We start from the raw sequence: 21,061 nt of genomic DNA, 5'->3' as shown, positions 1-21,061 counted from the left end.
CGCTTTCCAAGATTCTAGCAGAATGTGGCTTTGGCTGACTTTCCCTTTCCCCGGTGTAGAAAGCATCCCCGTCTGGCCCTGCCCTGACTTGACAGGAAAATTTCTCTTCTCAAAATATACAAAAGTCCGTGGCTTTGAATGTCTGATCTTTTCCACTTGCCTCAATAGTGAATCTATCTGCCAAGGAGCTGGTGAGAGTGGGGCCCATTCTCAGTGACAGGGCTTTGTCGGCTTTGGCAAGGGGGCTGCAAGGTGAGGATGAGTGTGTACTGAAAAGCTTGGGCTTTCTCCTTCAAACTCATGTGGATTAGTCTGTTTGGAAAATTAAGACTTCCTTCCCTGTTTTTATATGGCCAGAGCATCATTTCCTTCCTGTCCTCTTTATCCCCATCTTGCCTACCCTGCAGCCTTCCTCTCCCAAGCTGCTCCAGCCCTGTGTTGTGTGCATGCAGAGGACCTGAGAAGTTTATTAACCTAAGTCTTAACTTAGCTGCCTACAGTGCTTTTGCATTCCTCAGAGATGCCTAACGTCGCAGCTGAGCTGTCAGCCCTTTGGGTGCTGTTTCCCTCCCCCGCTTCCAGTGAAGACCTAAAGTGAAATTTAGAGACTGAGAATATGACTACATTACAGCGGCACAGCTACAGCATGGTAGTGTTGACGCTTCCTTTGTCCACAGAAAGGGTTTTTCCATCAATGTAGTTAATCCATCTCTCGGAGAGGCGGTAGGAATGCTGCCATTTGTGTCTACACTGGCGCTCAAGTCAGCTTCACAATGTCACACACAGTGTTAGGTGTGGACGTAAGCACAGAAAGTGTCACTTAGCGGCTTCTGGGCAGCAGACATGCTGAGGGCACTGAAGCTGGTTGGGTAACACTTTGGAAGTAGAGGGTGACACAGGTCCATCTGCAGAAGCACTATGGTACTGCAGTGGTGAGTTTCTTTTGTTGTTGGGGCGTGTGTGTTGTGTTAAAGGATGTTTTTAATGAAGGCAGAGGGGAAAATCCAGTCTTCTGCCAAAGATGTAAATGTTTAAACGTGTGTTGGTAGACACTGCTTGTGTTGGAATAATGGGACTCCCCTGTGTGGAGAGCGAAATGGTGTAATATAGTGAGGCTAGTGAAATGGTGCTGGGTTTGACAGGGAGAATAATGCTTTGCATGGAGCCATCCAACACTCTTCTGACCCGCAGGACTGCCTGCCTTCGTCACTCCTCTTAATTCATGGAAATTGCCATGAAAAGACAGATGGTCTTTAAAAGTTGATTTCTGTCTCGGCTTTATCTGCTTGGGATTCGTCTCTCTTTGGAGAGCAGGCACTGCTTTGGCTGGTAGAAGCAGTGATGGAAGTTGTAGTACAAATTGAGGTTATTGACACCATAAGTCTTCAGTTTTCATATCTGTAGGTTTCTCTTTGGCATATTGATGTTTCAGACTGGACACAGGTTAGGGAATCTACAGCTGTACTCTGTTTGTTTAAGGAGAAATACTCAAGTGAGCAGTAGCTTGTCAAGCGGCTGTTCAGAGTTTGCCTTCACTGGGCTGATGCTAGCATTTGCATTTCAGTTTGAATAGTGCTAGTGTGGTTTTAAAAGCACAGTCTCCTCTCTCCTGGGGTGCTCTTTGGATGCCCAGCATCAATTATTCTTTTTCCTTCTCCTTATAAACTTAATATTTTTATTTCCAACAAGCTCAGTTTAAAAAAACAAAAAAAACAAACAAACCTAACGTGGGTGTTTGACTTAAGTTTGAAACGAGAACATTAAATCTGCACCCCTTCTTTATGAGCTGCAAAAATATGAAAAGTTTAAGATCCATTGTCTACATTTTGAACTGCTTTTATTTTAAGATCTGTTTGCCAGTTTTCTCCATTGAAGTCTGAAGGACGTGGTTAAAAACTCTGGTTTAAGCTGCTCCCTTACAACTGATGTGTGGGTCTCATCCCCGTGGAGGGGTTTCAAATATGTTGTTTCTGGTCGCTTCCCTACTACGAAATCTATTGGTTCTGCCAGGCCAGAAGTACCATACTGGGCACTGGACCTCCTTTAGGAGTGGAACATCCATCATGAAATCCTAATGAGCAAACTGGTAGTTTATTTCAGTTCTTTGCTAAAGTCAAGGATATTTTTTTTTAAATGAAGCTTGCCTCCTCGTTTCTGTGTGTGCTTATAATGGGTTAAATTTGTGCTTGGCTTAATGGGGGGCATTTAGAACATCGATATATTTTTTTCCCCCTTATAAATCCTGTTTAAAATAAAGACTAGGTTAGGTTAAATCTGAAGAGGCGCTCTGATGGAAAGTGAGAGATGGAGACAATCGCGATTAGAAAGGGAACATTTGTGGCATAGAGTTTGCATGGGCCGAACAATAGAAACACTGTGGCTTGTGAGCAAAGGACGTGGCGCAGATGCGGAGCAGTTAGACTGGCGTGTGGAAAGAGTGGGGGCAGGGCTTGTTATTTGCATAACTGATTGTTGCCCTGGGGATTAAGGTGGGGGAAGGGACGGGAGGCTGTGGGAGCACAAAGAAATCTACAGAAAATGCAGATTTCTTTTTTTTTTTTTTTTTTTTTTTTTTTTTCACAGCTCTGCCACTTCTGCTGTTGGGTGCTGGCTGTGTGCAGTGTTGCTTCAACCCACGCAGTTCATTCGTGCCATCCTGCTGACATACGCTTCTGCCTGGTGCGGCACTAGAGCTGTCATCTGGGTTTGTTTTTACTAAGAGGGCAGGAGGAGGTCCAGAAGGGAGACAGTCTGGTTGCCAAGGGATTGGGTTTTTAACCGCTCCTGATGTCTCTTATAAAGGCAGTGACTCTGCAGCCTGTAGTGTCAAGATAAAGTCCAAAGGAAGACCTCTGGCTGTGTCTTACGCTAATGCTTTTTTTTAAAAAATGTTTGTGTAAACCCCTAAATATTTGATCTTGAATGTTTATCCTCCCAGGATGCAGGAGCTTTTTGTAGTGAAAATCAGCTTTTGCGGCCCATCTTTACTGCCTGTAACAATTTTTTTTCCCCCAAGCTGTCTTTGCTTTGGAGTTTATTTTTTGCAGCTTCACAAGGCTGAGCTTGCACCTCTGATTATTTTTCTAAATACAAATAAGCTTTCAAAGAAGAGGATATGTTCTAGCCAGTGCTGTCTTACCTGAGCACTTGTAAGTGAAACCTGCCTTGCAAGGGGACGTGGCCAGCAGTACCATCCTACCCAAGGGGTAGAGGGGGGTATTTAACTTGTTCTTAAAACAATGTGTAGCTTTCAGTGTTTGCTTTCTTATCTGAAAGATGTTTTTGCAAGTCCAGGCTGCTCATCCAAATTCTTACATTTGAAAGGCAAAGCTACCGCAAATAAACTTGAAATTAAGTTCCTATTTGGCTACAGTCTGTAGCTTAGCTCTAGCATGTTCTATAAATGTATGATTGGACCGGGCAGTGAGGAACACTTACGATTCTGGTGTTTGGCCCAGATTGGGTGAGTAATATGGAACGAGTGATTCCAGGCAGCGAGGCAGATTGGGCAATTGGACCCGGGGCTCCTGGGTTCTAACTCTGACTCTGGCACTGACTTTCTGCATGGGCTTTGGCAAATCACTTCGTCCTGTTGCCTCTACTTCCTGTTCTGCAAAACAAGCATCATTCTTGTTTTGCAAGGTGCTAAGGAAGTTACGCAATGAAAGTACTGGATGCTATAGATCAGGGGTTCTCAAACTGGGGGTCGGGACCCCTCTGGGAGTTGCGAGGTTATTACATGAAGGGGTCGTGAGCTGTCAGCCTCTATGCCAAACCCTGCTTTTCCTCCAGCATTTATAATGGTGTTAAATATATTAAAAAGTGTTTTAATTTATAAAGGGGTTGCGCTCAGAGGCTTGCTATGTGAAAGGGGTCACCAATACAAAAGTTAGAGAACCACTGCAGTAGATAGTGCTAGCTCAGAATGCCAACCAGTCAAATGAACCCTCCTGTTTGCTTTGCCAGGTGAGTGCATGAAAGTGTGTTTTTATTTACTGTAAGGAATTCGTAGCTCAGTTTATCCAGTTAGTTGCTTGGACAGAACAATGAAGTTAAAGGAATAAGGGGAAAGAAGGGCCTTTTTACAATGAACGAAATTAGCAGCAGCAAGGGGAGGGGGCTTCCTTGCAGAAAATGCTGTAGCCTGTCCATTTGGGGTCAGAAGGTTTTTATTAGCAGTTTGGAGGCCACATGAAATGGGGCACAGCATAAGTAGAAATGGTGACCAAGCAAAGCAACTTTTTCTTCTGAAGGCTGAGTACAACTGCATGGTTCAAAGTGCACTGGAAACGCATTGCTCTGGGCTGACAAAGGCCACATCTGCACTATGGGCACTGCTGCAGACGAGCTGTGCCCGGAAGGGTTTTTTCTGTTGCTGTGGTAATCCACAACCTCCATGTGACAGGAAGTAGGATGGCATTGGTAGGGCACTCAGGCCAAAAGAATGGCTAAAGGGGAGGCGAGGCTGAGAAGTGGGTGACCGCTTAGAGCCAACAGACAGGCTTCTTGCTGAGTTTGATTAGTCTTTCCCCTTAGGGCTAACAAAATGGTGGCGAGCAGCATCCTGTCGTTTACACGCCTCCATCCGTATCAAACACAACTTCTCACGTGCACCTAGATGGCTGTGGGTTCTTCTAGTTGGCAGCAGAAGGTATCGGCTCAGAGGCCTTAGATCTCCACCTTTCGTTTGACTCCTCAGACTTTTCCTCTTGGCCCTCAGTAGAAAAACGACGATGCTGAGGGACTATGTAACCTGGCAGGGTCCCCACCACCTTATGTGGGAAGCCCCTGCCCATGATGGAGCTGCAACTGCTAGTGGGAGCAGTTTGGGTTACTAGGTGGAGGAGCCAGTGTTCGAGTGGCAGTGCTAACTGGCTGGTGTATGTGACTGGTGATTTGCCCCAGCGTTCCGTCACTGTATGCCAGTGAGACCCAGTGCCCCGTTATGGGACTTGGCAAAGCAGCAGCATGGCCTTCATTCCTGCCAGCTGCAGTGGAGATGATGGCTGCCCTGGGCATTATTAATGTAATTGTTTTTCCAGTGCTCATGTCTTCTGGGCTCATCACTGGGGGGAGGCAGAGACTGGATCTGTGGAGGGTGTGTGGAAGTGACCAGATTCCTGTGTCCCTATTTGCATGGATTCATGCCTGAAAAGTAAGATGTTTAATTGTAGGTTCTTCCCTTCTCCTCTCCTTTCCTTCCTCTCCTTCTCCCTCCCCCCCTCCCCCGCCCCAGAGGCGCAGCTGGGGTCTGTGTGTAAATCACATAGAAGGGTTGTGTCTCCTGGAGCCTATGCCCATCTGCCTGCAGGATCACAAGGTGAAGCCATGCGCTTTTATCTGAGAGCCTGAACTGTGACAGAGTTGTCACTTTGAATTGGAGGAGTAACCTCAGCATGAGTTTTAACACAGATGATAAAACAGTCCTGAAGTGTGGCTTTGTTCTAAGTTTCTCTGCCATTTGCACCTGCTCCCTGGCGACCTTAATCTCCAGCTGAATGACCAGACATGGCTGCTTCGGGAGCCAGCCAATGTCTCTCAAGTGCCAGCCAGATGCAGTTGGTAGAACAGAAGGAGCTTCTCCTTTTTCCCAGCCTCTCTCCCTGATGTGCAGCGTGCTGTGGTGTTGGTCCCTGCAGGAAGCAAGGGAACTGAGTTGGGCCTGTAGGTGGGCCCAGAACCTAGGTGCAAGCTAAAGGTCTTGCTGCTATTTCAAGTGTAGGTTGCGGGATTCTCCATTTCTCCTCTGACATATCTGGCTACATCTCAATAGTGAGCCACTAGATGAGCTATTGACCGGTTCCAGTCAGCAGTTCCCATGTTAGCCATTCAATGTGGAATGGCTCCTTGTTAGATGCTTCTCTGTGTGAAGCAACATAGAGAATTAGGAATGGCACAGCCATTTTAGGAGGGCAAAAGGGCTGTATGTTGCTGCATAAGGTAAGAAATGGCCTTGGCTATTGCTCTGTGAATGTAGGAACCTCCAGACTGCATCAAAATCAAGATCCCTTCTAGTCCAATATTCAGTCTCTGGCAGCGTCCAGTATCAGATGCTGCAAGAAACCCTGTCCAATATTCATCTCAGGTACTTTATTGCTTGTGGACAACCATATAAAATGATGGGGTCTAAATTACCTGTTACCACTTGAGGAAGAGATCTTGAAGTCATTGTGGCTAGTTCTCTGAAAACATCCGTTCAGTGTGTAGCGGCAGTCAAAAAAGTGAACAGAATGGTGGGCATCATTAAGAAAGGGATAGATAATGAGACAGAAAATATCATATTGCCTCAATGTAAATCCGTAGTATGCCTACAACTTGAATATTGCATGCAGATGTGGTCAACCCATCTCAAAAAAGATGTATTTGAATTGGAAACGGTTCGGAAAAGGGCAATGAAAATGATTAGGGGCATGGAATGGCTTCCATATGAGGAAAGATGAGTAAAATTGGGACTTTTCAGCTTGGAAAAGAAAAAACTAACGGGTGAGGGGGAGGATATGATAGAGGTCTGTGATAAGCTTCTGTCTCAAATCTGGACCTTAGCGTCCAAAAATCTGGGTGCTTGCATAAAACTCTCCCCAAGCTTATACCCAGCTTGGCTCTGATCTCGCTGCCACCAACCAGGATTTTAGGGCTCCTGGTCACCCCGAGTCACCCCAACCTTTCCCTGGGGGACCCCCAAGACCCAGAACCCCTGGGTCTCCCTATCTCAAATGGGAAAACAAGCTCCTCCCCCTTGTCTCCTCGTTATCTGCTCCCCAGCTTCCCTCCCTGGGTGAGCCTGGGCGATGCAGTACTTAACTCCTTGAAGGCAAAACAAAGAGGGAAATCACCCTCCCCCTGAGGCGATGCATTCAAACCTAGTAAAGCTAACATAAAGAGATTTTCCACCCCCCTTTCCTGTAGCCTCACCAGAGAAAAACCAAAAACCTCAACCAGGTTTTAAAAAGAAACTTTATATAAAAAGAAAGAAAATACAGAAAAATATAACCCACTGCATTAAGATGTCAATTACAGGCTCTTGCTTATAAGAATTAGGAATACACAGTCTGATTCAAAAAATAGCCAATTTAAACCAGTCCAGCAATTACACCCATGTAAATACAAACCAAAGCACATAACAGCCTATTGATTGGTTTCCTTTGTACTCACACTTGATAGTAGAATATTAGAAAGAAGATTGGAGTTAGCAGAAAAGCTGTTTCAATCCATAGCCGGGAGAAACAAAAGACCCCGAGTTCCTTTCCCTCCCAGACTTTAAAAAAAATCCAGTTCTCTGATTGGTCCTCTGGTCAGGTGCTTGATTCCCCCCTGTCCACTCCTTACAGGTAAAAGAAAATTAACCCTTACCTATCTACTTATGACAAGGTCTATAAAATCCTGACTTGTGTGGAGAAAGGAAATAAGGAAGTGTTATTTACTCCTTCTCATAACCCAAGAACTAGGGGTCACAAGTGAAATTAGTAGGCAGCAGGTTTAAAATAAACAAAGGAAAGTATTTCCTCACACAACAGTCAGCCTGTGGAACTCCTTGCCAGAGGATGATGTGAAGGCCAAGACTATTAAAGCGTTCAAAAAAGAACTAGATAAATTCATGGAGGATAGGTCTATCAATGGCTATTAGCCAGGAAGGGCAGGGATGGTGTCCCTAGCCTCTGTTTGCCAGAAACTGGGAATGAGGAACAGGGGGTGATCACTTGATTACCTGTTCTGTTCATTCCCTCTGGGGCACCTGGCATTGGCCACTGTCAGCAGACAGGATACTGGGCTAGATGGACCTTTGGTCTGACCCCAGTATGGCCGTTCTTATACTGCTGGTGACGATCCTTAACACTGGAAAAGACCGCTGGACTTCCTGCTCCACTGATACAGGTCAGTGCTCCAAAGCTTATTTTCTTTTTTGACATGACTATCAACTACCTTTTCTCAGGTCTTTCAAAGGTGTCTATCATGTATCTTGAAGCCCTGGTTAGAGAACATGGAAAGTTTCTTTAGTTGAGGGCAGTTTGTAGGGGAAACAGGTGTTCTCCACTCTTTTAGTGGCTTGGGTACTACTCCTCCAACCCCTTTTGACGTCCCCAGCTTCTACAATGAAAAGAGCTCTGGTTAAGTTTGTGATTATCTTATGACTGGAATGTCAACGATGACTGTCTACATCTCATTGCTGTCTTGATTTCATCATCATGGCTGTGTAAATCGCTTCCTCTACAGCCTTAGAGTAATTCTCAGGCCTGAGATTCTTGCAAAGTCTTACATGTAGGAAAATAACCTTTAGGAGAGGATGGATGGAACAGTGGTTAGGGTGTTAGTCTGGGAGACCCAGGTTCAGTTACGTCTGTGACCATGGGCAAGCCACTTAATGTCCCCGCGCCTCAGTTTCCCATCACTATATGGGGATGAAGTTACTTGCATGTATCACAAGGATGGTGAGGATTAATACATCATAGTGAAGTTCTCATTGCTGTGGTAATAGGAGCCATAGGAGTACCTATGATACATGGTTTTTGTTTCATGGCAGAAACGATGGGTATTGGGGACTCAAGTGGCACCGTTTAATAAAAGGATGCTGGCTGTGGCTTGAAACTAATTTTGTTCCTCCAGGTTTTGCGCATGGGGTTTTATTCCAGGCATGTATTTTTGTACGCCTTGAAAAATCAGCGATACTGTAGTGACTTGATCAGAAATGTAGTGAGTGGTGCAGTACTGGGGTGTCTGGTGTCCAGGAGCAAACCTTCAGCCTAGTTTCAAAGCCCTTTCTTTCAAGAAAGTGCTGCTTTCATGGTGAGTCCTGCAATACTAGGCAGTGGTGAACACTACTCGTATTTTTTTTTTTTTTTTTTTTTTTTTTTTTTTCCAGGCTTTTTTCTTTAAAGCCTTATGGGACCCAACACAGACGAGCTTTACGATCTGTGTTAAAAGAAGCGTTACTCTTGCTTCTCTTGGAGCCTGGTTGGTGTCATGGCATGTCTTAACAGTGCATCTATCTTTACCTGCAGTCATTAAGGAGTTTTCAGCATTACTTATATAAAGCCTTTGCACTTTTGATTGCTTCATTGTGCAGTACAATGGATTCTCTGTCAATGTGCCAGCTAATGAATTTTAACTTTTAATGTTGCTTCATCTCGATTTGCTCTCCACATTGTCCAGTTTTAATATGTTCTAGCGTGTTTGTAGCTCCTGGAGTCCATTGTCTTATTGCTGGAAATGATGGAATTGGATGGCATACTGCTCCCTTTTGGTCCCCCCCTCTCAGCAACTAGTTGTACTCGTGTGTCTCCTTCCTTTTGTTACAAATATATTGATCGATTTGGGGGTGGTGGAAGCAATTAGGGGCTGTTCAGCAAGTTAGTTCACTCAAGCACATGGTTTATTCTGGATGGAAGAAGGCTCTGAGTGCAGTGTACACTTAGCCTGTTATTTTCGTCAGATTACACTATCACTGCCTGGCTTGCTGATTCGTAGTGAACATGCCTTGTAGGAAATGACTGGGGAGGTGAAATAGTATTGTTTGAATCTTCATTACACAAGGGCTCATTCATCATTCCCATGAAGAACACACAATCAGGAACAGAAATATTTTATTTATTTATTTTCCCAGAAGGACCACAGTACGTTAATTAGCAGCTTAGAAAACAAGTATTTTTGCCCTTTCTCACGTTCAATATGAGATTTTAAAATGTCATTCAGGTACTGTTGTACTGTTGTGCTGTTGAGTGTAAGACTTACAAACTTTGCCAACTCGAAGGCATGGCGCTGTTTGGAGGTAATGCAGGGATGGTGAAATGTCACGTCCGATCAGTTCAGCATTTCACGGGACATTCAGTGCGTTGGTGGTCAGAATCCTATTGAGTTTAGAGACCTGCTTAAAGGGGGTGGGGAGAAGAAGAGAATAATAGGAGGGGGAGTGGAATAGGGCCACATGCAGAGCCTTGAGAATGAGGGGGGCACAGAACTGACATATGGGGGACAGATGGAGGACTTCAGTAAATGAAAGAAGTGGGAGAGAGGGTTATGGGTCACACGCACAGTCCTGGAATAGTGAAGCACCCTGGCAAGGGAGAGCCAGTGTCTTTGGGGGAAGATGGAGGACCCTGGCATGTTGGAGAGCAGGAAATGTAGGGGGGCACACAGACTCTGGCATGGGAGGGTGTTGCAGCATGTCCCTGAAATCAAGGGGGAAGGTGGCACACACGAAGCTTGTGCATGGGACGGAGAGATGCAAGGAGCCCCTGGGGTGTGCAGTGCACTCAGCATGCAGGGTCTGCGACTTCCAAGTATCTTTTTTTTGTTTTTTGTTTTTTTTGTTTTTTTTTTTGTTTTTGTAAGAGGCACCTCTTTGTTTTAGTTCTAAGACCCCTTTGAAATTCTTGGGCTATGAGCAGACCATTGGACACAACTTATAGAAAAACAGGGAGATGCCGGTTCGAATTGCAATCTCTGTTTCGGGAACACACATTTGATAAAGTGAACATGAAACTATCCCCATCCTTCTATTTCTGAAGGTTGAAGGAACCAGGTACATAGCTTGTGGACCAGGTATTTGCAAAACAATAATTTGATCCTCAGGACCCTTCCTTATCTGGTGGAAATGCTGGAGAGGGCTTCAGCTGTGTGTACCACATCTTCATAGTGTTTTTGTACATTACCTCCCTCCTGCTCGTGATCACAAATGCTACCTCCGCTCCTGTCCGTGTTTGTATAACATGCACACATGGAAGAGTAACTTTAGGAAAGTATGGACATATTTTTAGTTGTCTTAATGAAATAGATGTGATCTTAGCACCATGTGGTCACCCAGGTCACTTCCTTTGGGAGAGAAAGGATGGACTGGTGGTTAGGGTGCTTAGCTGGGTCTCCCACCCAACTTCCCGTGACCTTGGGGAAAAATCACTTAGTGTCTCTGTCCCTCAGCCCCCCGTTTGTAAAATAGGGATGATGGTACTTTCCCTACCTCAGAGGAATTTGTGATACTAATTACGTTAATGGGAGCCCTATAAGTACCATAGGCTCCCATAGCAAATGACCAGCCAGGGATCCATGAACAGCAGCTGGGGAAGAGGGGTTTGAGTTTTTCAGCTCCAGGAGGGAAGGGGAGATCTGTATATGCATAAACCTTAGCTTTTAAATTTGAGATGGTGGGCTTTGTCAGAATGTTGCCCGTTCATCTAGGAGGGAAGGCTACTGCAATGGAAGGGAGACAGCACATCGTTAGGTCAAGGAATATGAAATTGATGCCTTTGTGTTTAATCTGGTTATAAGGGCAGCTATTACAGATAATGAATTTTGCCTGTCCACATAGCTGTAATACAAGAACCTAAATGTCTTTCAATGTAGAGAAGGTCACTCCTCTTTATTTCTGGTTGTAAATTTTGCTGGTTACAGATGTTTAGTGTTGAGATATATAGCAAATTAAGTTATTGCTTAAGCCAATTGGCAAGACAAAGGGATGAGTGTATTGAGAGGGAGGAACTAAACTGTTTCATCATAACCTAAGGAATTGTTACTAGCTATGTGCATTTGTAGCTCCCAAGCCAGGACTATAGGAGTCCCCTGACCAGGCTTGTCTTGCTGAGAAAGCATGTCATCTAGGCTCAGAGGGCAGCATAAAGAAGCTGTATGGCTTGGGAGGGGGGAATTGAGCAAGGCTGCTGGTTTGTGTTTAAATCTGTTTTGTCTTAAGCTGTTAAGAGATACCTAGTAAAGAGTCATATAATGTGGTAAATGAGCTGTGTTTAAAAAGAGGAGCATTTCTGTAGCAGAGTGTTTGGGAGAACAGCATTCCTCTAACACTGTGTGTGTATGTAATGGTGTGGGGGGGGTACACACTGATATCAAGGGAGGAACAGGTCAACTGAGGCATGGTAGTTCAGAGAGATGGCAAGCCTCAATAGGCTGCATTGTCCTGCAAGACAAACCTACTTAGGCTACTGTTGCTGTATGTGCATTTGGGTCAGGTGGATAGCTGCATGCGGCAGAGTGGCCCAGTGCTCCTTCACCAAAACTCTGTGCCCACTGCTCCTGCTGCAGAGTCATCATGCAACCCGGATTCTTTACACTCCACAACTGGTGCGGGTGAAACCCAGCACACATTCACTGGTCTTGAGTGACAGCATTTGTTGATCATGGTTCCAGTTGGTTTGGGCTTTTGAGCGAGATATACCTGCCTGGTGAGCTTTGTGGGTAGGGATAGTCAATTAGGTTTTGTCAAAGTCCAGATTTCTTGGTAAAGGTATAGTCGAGGTCCAGACTCCAGAGAAAATAATAAAGATTGGAGGGGCGCTCTATTCCAAAGAGTCTGGCGGTCCGGGTTTGGCCTGTGATCCCCCTATTGACTACCCGTGTATTGGGGCCTAAAGCTACAGCACAGTGTCTGGGAGTGATTTTAAAATGGTTTGGGCCTTTCTACATTTGCCGGACAGACTATTTAAATGGCTGAAACTAGTTCAGTGAAAGGCCAGTGGAGACGAGGGCGTTGAACTGACCCAGTAAAGAAGTCAAGTGAGATGCTGTGAAGGGTGATGGTGGTTGGGTCCTTATCCATAATGCAGTGTGATGAAGGAGAACATTGCAGCTGAAGAAGAGGAAGTGCTGCAAAGAACCGTTTAGCCCAGTTTTGCTGTTTCTGAAGATGGCTTCTTTTCTCTCTCCTAAGATAAGCTGCAACAGTAAAATACCAGGTTCCAGCCTCATCCCTTAATAATGTCCATGTGCTGCCTGGCTCCTGCCCTGACTTTGATGGCATTGGGTATATATCAGCACCAGACTTTGGTACTTTCCTCCACAGGTCACCCTGGAATTCAGGAATTCATCCTCCAAGGCTTACTGTGAAATGAATCCCCCCCCCAAAAACATTTAGGGTCAGGATAAAAATCTCAGACTTCAGTGGGGACTTTGCCTGAAAGGACAATTGCAGGACAGTCTTCTCTCACTACCATCTGTATGGCACTTGCATTCTTGACAGGACTAGGTGCTCCTCATTCAAACTCATTTAATGTGAAATGAATTAGAATGAACTTTGAGGCATTCAGCTTGTCTTGTCTTGTCCCGAGAGCAGCCTGGGGAAAACGGGGGGCATGGAAGGGGGTGAGGCAGGAAGAGGGACCCTGCAATTCTGGAACATCTCTAACAATGGCACATGGGAAGAACTGTGCAGCTACCGTCTCACTTCCACACATAGGCGGGGCAACCTCTTGAGGTTCTAACAAATGTCTGAAATCGGCTGTTCATAACTGCTTGGGCTCTGTACCGTGGCAGGTGCTGGATATTTTGAATCTGGCAATTATGTGGTTAATGTTTCTGTTGCCAATTGAAGCTTTTTCTTCTCTAAAGAGATTTTGACTCTCGGAATGACAGAGTATTAAATTGCTTTGACTGCAGACCAAATGCTCCTCCTTGCCGCCAGTGTCAAATTAGTGCTTGAAGTGCGGGGGGTGAGTAACAAAGGCATCATCTAAATTTTTTTTAGAGGTACACGGAGTGTTATCTTTGGGAATGCGAGGCAGCCCTGTTAAAGCTTTTACTGTAGCTGATGATGTTGCAGGGTGCCTGTCCCTTTTAGAATCCGTTGGGTAATTTCTCAAACATTCCATATCTGTATCCCTTACATAATAAGAGCTGGCAGATTACCAGATTCAGGTTGAGTGTGCAGCCCAGCGATAAACACTAGAAACAGTGGCTGCAGTGCCCAGCCCTAGCCCCGTTGCCATTATATCTCTATCCCAGCATCTCTTGTTTTTGTAGACAGGCTGCCCTTTTATTTAACTTAATAAAAACAACGTAATTCCCCTCAGCAGTGCTTAATGCTGACCAAAGGCAAAACCTGAAATTCGCCTCACTTTCCCAGGAGCTTGTTGGGACTAGCTTGGAGGCGGGAGGGAAGGGCTGCCTCTCTCCCTACTGCACATTCTCAAAAGGGGGAAGGATTCCAAGGGGTTCTGAGTGCATTTGGCTACCCCTCTGTCCTATTAAAATGCAGCATGTGCTTTCTTTTTTCCTTGTCTCTGTCCCCACCCCTTAAAGATTTCATGCACTTCTCTAGCTTCACCCTTGAGTTATGTCATTCTCCATTTTCTTCTCCCTTCTCCCCTCCCTCTCTTTCTATTTCAGTCCCTTTTGTTCCAGGCTCTCAACTTCTCCAAGGAAGAGAACCTTCTGGGACTCTTGTTTTCTCCCCAACACTTGCTCTTTGCCCTCTTCTCTTAGCTGTGCCTGGCAGCGGCCTTTCCAGCACAGAGCAGTTGAGTCTCTTTCCAACATGCTGTTTGTTAGCTGGTCAGAAGGGGATCCACTAGGGACCTTGGGCTATGTCCTCCCTCTTTTCAAAACTTTTAGCTCCTGTTGGTTAGGGAGCAAAGAACTGAATTGTATCCTCCTCTCTGACATGCTGCTTGATCGCTGCCCTTTAGTGCTGCACTCAACCTTTTGGCCTTTTTCTCCTCCCTTTTTTTCCTTACCTGAGGATTGCACGCATGCTGATGCTGCCCTATGCAGTGCTTGCTTAGCTGGTGGAATCAGCAGCTGAGTGTAACTGATAAGATTCTGGTCCAGTTCACCCTGTCATGATGTGTGGGGGCTGTAGGGGCAGATGTGATCCAGATCGAGCAAGTCGATTTGCTACTCGCATGAAGGAGGGAGGCAGAAAACAAACTTTCCGCAGAGCAGAGGGATCCCTCACTCGGCTGCTCCCAGTGAACTGTGAAATAGCCTGGGATAGTCTAGTGTGTGAACTTTACTCCTTTTTTTTTTTAAGATCTCTTTCAAGGCCTGTAAACAACTAAAACCTGCTGATAATTTATTCTTCCTGCAGCTAGGATGAATTCCTGGAAAGTCCCCCCTGTTTCTCAAATTGCATACGAAGTTGACAAGACATCTGGCAGTGCCAGCATTCTACTTCGTTCTTTGACTGTACTTCTATAAAGCATTAGGCAGATACAAAATCCTTCAGCACCTGCGAGTGAGAGAACTTGGTGTGGAGCCGTGCGGGTGTGCAGCATCACTGGTGTACTTTTGTGACACTTTTGCCGTGAAACTATTTTGGTGGGGAGGGATAGAGGGAGCTTGTCATTTGTCAGTGTCTTTTAGACAACTGGAAAGTATAGTACAGCACTGGCCATCTGTCACCCTTAGTATGGCTTCAGTCTGCCTTCTGTTTACCACAGAAGGGTTTACCCATATTCTGTAATACAAGTCCACTGATTCTGACCATGAGGGGCAGTAAAAATTCCATTTTGCTTTGCATGTTCACATTTCATATGCGTAACCTGATTTTTGTTTTCATTGCCTTGCCAGATGCTTTTGAAGTTTGCTAGTTTGTTTTTTTAATATTCGGTAATGTTAATTTCTAGGAAAATGGCTAAAACAGATCAAGGAAAAAAATTTCTGGCGTGTTAACAACAAACAGTAACCCCCAGTTTGTGTGTATTGCATTATTGGCATTACCCTCTTGTTCTAGTTAAAGGGTTAAGAATTATGGGGAAGTTCAGCTAGCACTTGCAAGATATGGTTGCCGTAGCAACAGGCCTTCTAATCTGGTAGGTGACCTGAGAGACTGTGGAAGATGCAGGGGTTGGTTTGGCATTTCATTATTTCATGAGGCTGCAGCTCTCCAGCTGGTTTATTTCTGAGCGTAAAGCTGCTGTTCCTGCCACTAGAATTACTGGCATTCCAAAACAAAACAAAAACAGTTTGGATTACCCAGAACAATGCAGACGGCTCCTTCTAGGCTTGGCGCATGCACCGTCCCTCTTGCAAATAATTTTTTTAAAACTTCAGAATTTCTTTGTCCTAGCTAAAGCGTCCTCATTATGGCCTGGGTTTGTGGACGCAATTATTTTTGGAGACAATGTACAATTTACAAGTAGTTTTGTGATATTAAAAATAAATTAATAAGCCAACCTGTGTTTAGAGGCACTGATGCTCAATTTGTTTCTCTTTCGCCTGTCTTTTATAGGTGATCCACAAGCTTCCTTGGTGCCATAATCACACAGCAAATCTCAAACCCAATAAATAGTATTTAAACTTGTGTATTACAAGTAGGATTTCCTTTTTGCTTCAAAGATTAGCCTTATTAGCTAAGCAGAATGTATTTCATTTTCTGTGGTGCTAGGGTATTTCTCTAGGCCCTTTTGGAATCCTGGCGAACCAAACTGCTTTCTGATTTGCTGATGTAACGCAACGCCAGAAGGAGCAAAACCCATCAAAGTGCTTTTAACTAGGAAGCTGGAGTTTGAACAAAAGCAGGGAAAGTAAGAGGCAAATGTGGATCTCAAGGGTGGGGTGTGGCGTGGCAAATGAACTCAGTAAAGACAATACAAGGTTATGGAGTGCAAGATAGACTGGTCAGTGAATGACTTATCAGCAGTTTGTGTAGAACATGAGTCTCAAAGGAGAGTTAGGGATTTGGGGTCATGTTACTTGATTGTTTTAGGCTACCCTGATACCAGCCAATACTTTCTCTTTTTGATTTTGCTGCTGATAGTCCAACTTTCTTTGTGATAAGGTTTTATATGAAGGAGCTGGGTTTTACAACAGCTGCCTGTCTTTCAGAGATTTGATGTTTGGGGTTGACTACTGAAGGTAAGTTGTTGTTTCTCCCAAATACCAGTTTTTGAGGGATATAGTATTAGTCCCAGTCACCTCGAGCTGGGCTTTATGGACATCCTGCTTTCACTATGTATCAAGTCAAAGTGGTTTCTGCTATATTAATGGTAGCATGAGTTTGCTTAACAAAGCAGCTCAGGCTTTGGAATGTTTAGGTCTCTTGGTTTTTGCTCCTCCCCTTGGAGATGTGTGTGAAATCTTTGTTACTGCAAGTTAGCCTTCTAGTGTGTGCTTTGCTTGATGGGAGTAATGGTCTGATTCAGGGTTTAATATCTTTGGGTTCTTTGTATTTCAGCAGTTTTTATCACTGGGCCTTTTTGCGTAGCTTCTTAATGTAGCTAATGCTTCCTCTAATATTTGAGCTCTTTAGAGCTGGAAAAGTAGCTAAAACATACATGCAGTGTCACAGCCGTGCATGCTATAGTCAGTGCTGCATGGTGTTACAATGAGTGTTTGATATAAACTCTACAGCACCCTTATAAAACTCTGTTTGCCAGTCAAACCATCTTTTTTTTGTTCTCAGTCATTATGATAAAGAGCAAGCAGAGTAGTGTTTTTGGTTTTTTTGTTTGGTTTGTTTTGATTTTTTTTGTACTTGGGCTAGTAAATTAAATTAGTAAATTTGTCATGCGGCCAACAGGTTCTTTAGAGTAGTTACCTTGTCAGCTAAAATACTGTTAGTTATGCAGATTTCCTGCCCGAAAGGCCTTTGTTCAAAACGCCTTCAGCAATATGTAGCATTTGTAAGCTGGAGTCCCTTTCAAGCACCATAGCCTGTGAATGTAAACTGCCCAAAGTAGCACGTGAACTTTATTTACACTGCTGTTCAGTGCAAATGGAGATCCTGGCCTATAATATATAGGGGGAGTTCATGCATTTCAGGGGTCTCACTAGTGTGTGTAGGTCACTTGCCAGGATTATCTGGATATAGCACACTTAATCTTCCCCTGCTGTTGCAGGAGCCTCAGGCATTGGTGCACTTTGGTACTTCCTGTCGGCTGTCTGTGGCATATAATAGTTGAATTTCTTGTGGGCTGTCTGACTTTGGTGTAATTCCAGTATTGTGCTGCGTGGCATGGGTGACTTGTGATATACAGGAGGTCAGACTAGAAGACCTAAGTCTCTTTTGAGAATGAACATAGGCACTTTTGGAAGCATGGTCTACCATGCCTTCAGCACCGGGTGATTACTCTCTGCCTCAGTTCATCTTGTCAGACTTGACTAACAACTTACTCCAGCTCTAGGTAGACCTGGGGCTTGGGTGAGGGATAGCTGGCTCAGAAGAGGGTTGTGGGAACAAAAATCATATTTGCCCCATTGATGGAGGTAGTGCAGTGACTGTGAACTACTCAGGTCCTCATATCACATAGCATCCAGGAGCAGACTCGGGGAGCAGAAGTGGGGCCAAGGCTGCTTTTGTCATCTCTACCTTTAGCTGGCCTGGCATAAGGTTCACCGTGGGGTGCCTTTGCCACCTTGAAACAAGGCTCTGGCAAAACACTCTGCATAGAGTTGCACCTTAAGATCTCTTAAACTTAATTTGGCCCAGAACATGACTTACCGTTTAAGGGGTACTTCACATTGAGAGCATTCGTTGTGCCAGTTTTCCAAGATCTGCGTGGGTTCAGAGTTGGTTTCAGGGTTTCGTTTAGTAAGTTGGTGTTGACCTATAAAACTTCCTGGTTTGAGCCCTGGTCTACAAGAGACCACCTGTCTGCTTACATGATACCTGTGCACTTGCAGTCATTGTTGGCGCTCTAGCTATCAATGTATGTTGTGAAAGGTGGCGGTACAGGAAGGCTGGTCTCCCTGCCCCTGGAACTTTCTCCTTTCCCTCTTCCTCTCCTTTTGGTCTGACGAAGCATCTTGAGGGTGTGCTGCAAAGGGCGGGGGTGGTGGTATTGAGAATGATTAAAGGCAGGTTATATTGAGAGCTATGATAGATCTTTAATTGCAAAAGGCAATTAGGAACTGCATTAGTGATAGGCTACTGTGAAGTGTCTTCAGGCGGTGAAATTGCATATTAGGGATATTTATCCTTTTGTGCTTAATATTTTTATAGGTGCCTAGCATCTATCCATGATCTATCAATAAACTTAAATAAACTCAGGATTTGGAAGGCAGCAGAGAAAATGACAAGAGCCTTGCTGTCTTCACTTGCTCCTGTGGGAAGAGCATTGAGTAGTAGGGAAGGGGGCAGGCCCTGTGGAGGGGGAACCCAAGGGAAGAGGCTGGGTGGGGGTGGGGGAAAGGGTTAGATTACATGAGACTCCCTTCTCCTGGCAGCAGCCTGGAAGCAGAGTACTGGAGTCCCAGTGGCCCAGAGAGCCAGCGAGAGAGAAGGAGCTATATTTTCCTTTCCAAACACCAGCAGCTGTGAGTGAGGGCTTCACATTTCAGACATCTGCAGGCTGGTGGTTGATATGAAAATCCCCCGCCCCCCCAACAAAAGAAAAAAAAAAAAAGTCACACTTTAATAGGAATCCCAGCCCTGTGCTTCTTGCCAGGCTAAGGACCCCTGGATGTGGCTGGTAAGGACCCCAGGATTTACCCTGTCAGACTCTGGGTTTGTAGAGTTCAGTCTCTGGCTGGTAGGCTTAGTTCTCTTGCCAGCTGAAGTTTGAACCCTGAGGCTATCGATTGATCCTTGCTGTAGGAAGTTGCAGATAATGTTTTGGCTGAGGAGCTAGGATGGAACAAGGGAACTCCTCACAATGCACTTATCAAAGAGCTTGTGGTTCCCACCTCAAGGCAAGTGAAGCAAAAATGCACTGTGACCAAAGAGTGCATCCTGAAAACTTCAACATTTAGATGAGATGCTCATTAGCTGCAGCAAACTCTGGTCTCAGATGGAGTTGGTGTGATGTGAAGCCCTCGATTAGATAGTGTATGGAGTCAAATATGAGCAGGCCTTTTTGAACCCTAATGATTTTCCTGAACATGTTAATTGACTGGAGAGCTAATGAATCAATTAGAAAAACGACTTGCTGCAAAGACCCCCTAGCCAAAATACAGTGAAGAGTCTTTCTAGAAAGTGATCTGAAGGCTGAATGTTATAAATCTCAAGTTTTTGCTCCAGCCACAGTAAATCTTTCTGCTAAGTATCTTGCACACACTCAGTGCTTCGCATGTGGGGAGAGGGGAAAAGGGCCTCTCTGCTAGTGAGCTGTTGTGAAAGTTTGTCCCATCTCTTGGTCGACTCCAGCCGGAAGCGTCTGTGTTGGTGATGGACAGGATGTCTGTAGTAAGAGTCATGGGATGGTCCCTCAGCTCTCTCCATTGCCACTACTAGCCCTCCCCTCTTGTGCAGGACTGTTTGGTGACTTTAAGCCAGTGAGCGATCTCCCTTCTCTGCTTATGACCATTTACCTTGCACATCAAGAGGAGATTTTGGTCCCTTGCATGTTGAAGTGACAGTGGAGTCAATACAAATGCTAGGTGGTGCCTGTTCTGCAGTTACTAAAGTGCAGTAAATCCCGTCTTAACTTAATGGATAGCTAGAAGTTCAGATGTTGTTCTTCTGTGCAGGCTCGGTCAGTACAAGGGTGCTTTGTTACTACAGCTTGCGAGCTCCTCTCCTGGCTAAGCCTCTGCAGTAAAATTGTGCTTATCTCAGGATGAGTCCCTATGTCTCCATTCAACATGCTACCCATTAACCCTGCTCACCAGCGGTTGGTCTCTTGCCTTGTTATATATGTGCAACTTGTAGGTGGAAGAGAGAAAAGGGGAGAAAAGTTCTCGAGGCTTAAAGGCACATGAAACACTTCGTTGGCTGAGTTCACTAGTTAAGGTAGCGTAAAAGCTGGTCAGAAGTGTCCTAGTAAAGGCACCACGACTCACCTTACGCCTGTATATGCAGGTGGGTGAATTTGAGTGATGCGAAAGGGAGGTTGGGTTAGGGTCCTGCGTGGATACAGAATTTATATCCCTGGAGCTGCAGGACTCTAGCGAGACCAGCCAGGGCCATGGCAAGCGACTGGGCCAAGAACTGCAGCAGCATTGTCAGGCCACCGTTTGTCGGTGCCCAGTGCAGGCAGCTCCTCTGGCATGGCTCTGCTGCTCCCAGCCGTGCCTGCTGGGACAGGCACCAGGCACACCGGAAGCTGTCCCTGGTCACACTGTGTGCAAACATGCACGCTCCCGGACAGGAGTCGCACACCGCTGCAGGGGCGGGACTGCCTCATTGGTTCAGAACTGGCTCTGAGGGAATAGTGACCTGCTGAGTACTTTCTGCAATGCACAGGTTTCTAATCCAAGTGTAGTGACCCACCCTGACCCTTGTGACCTCATGGGATCCTAGTCCAGTTTACAGCCTTCTGGATTAAAAGTAGATGGTCCTCACTCATGACATGGTTCTTGGCATACCAGCTATGCCATGCCTTAGCAGTAGGATTGCTGGGAGATGGAAGCTGCCACGAAGGAAGTGGAGAATAAAGGATCAGAAGGCAAAATCCTTTACTTG

General features: G+C 45.2%; 1 protein-coding gene across 8 annotated transcripts in view; it reads left to right on the top strand.

Moving 5' to 3' along the window:
- SSBP3 (single stranded DNA binding protein 3) overlaps positions 1-21,061 on the top strand; it is a 140,545-nt gene that overhangs the window by 15,869 nt on the left and 103,615 nt on the right. Inside the window, exons 2-3 of one of the 8 annotated variants that reach the window (XM_075067630.1) lie at positions 2,011-2,089; positions 2,584-2,679. The exons of 6 other annotated variants lie outside the window; for them this stretch is intronic. In XM_075067630.1, the coding sequence (XP_074923731.1) occupies positions 2,075-2,089; positions 2,584-2,679 (111 nt within the window). In that variant the 5' untranslated portion in view covers positions 2,011-2,074. The remainder of the gene's footprint in view (positions 1-2,010; positions 2,090-2,583; positions 2,680-21,061) is intronic. One more of the 8 variants, XM_075067631.1, reaches the window with a different exon arrangement.

Source organism: Chelonoidis abingdonii, chromosome 7 (genome assembly GCF_003597395.2).
Source record: "Chelonoidis abingdonii isolate Lonesome George chromosome 7, CheloAbing_2.0, whole genome shotgun sequence".
Classification (NCBI taxonomy): Eukaryota; Metazoa; Chordata; order Testudines; family Testudinidae; genus Chelonoidis; species Chelonoidis abingdonii.
The sequence above is the reverse complement of the archived record's forward strand: the minus strand, read 5'-3'. Positions and strand labels throughout refer to the sequence as shown.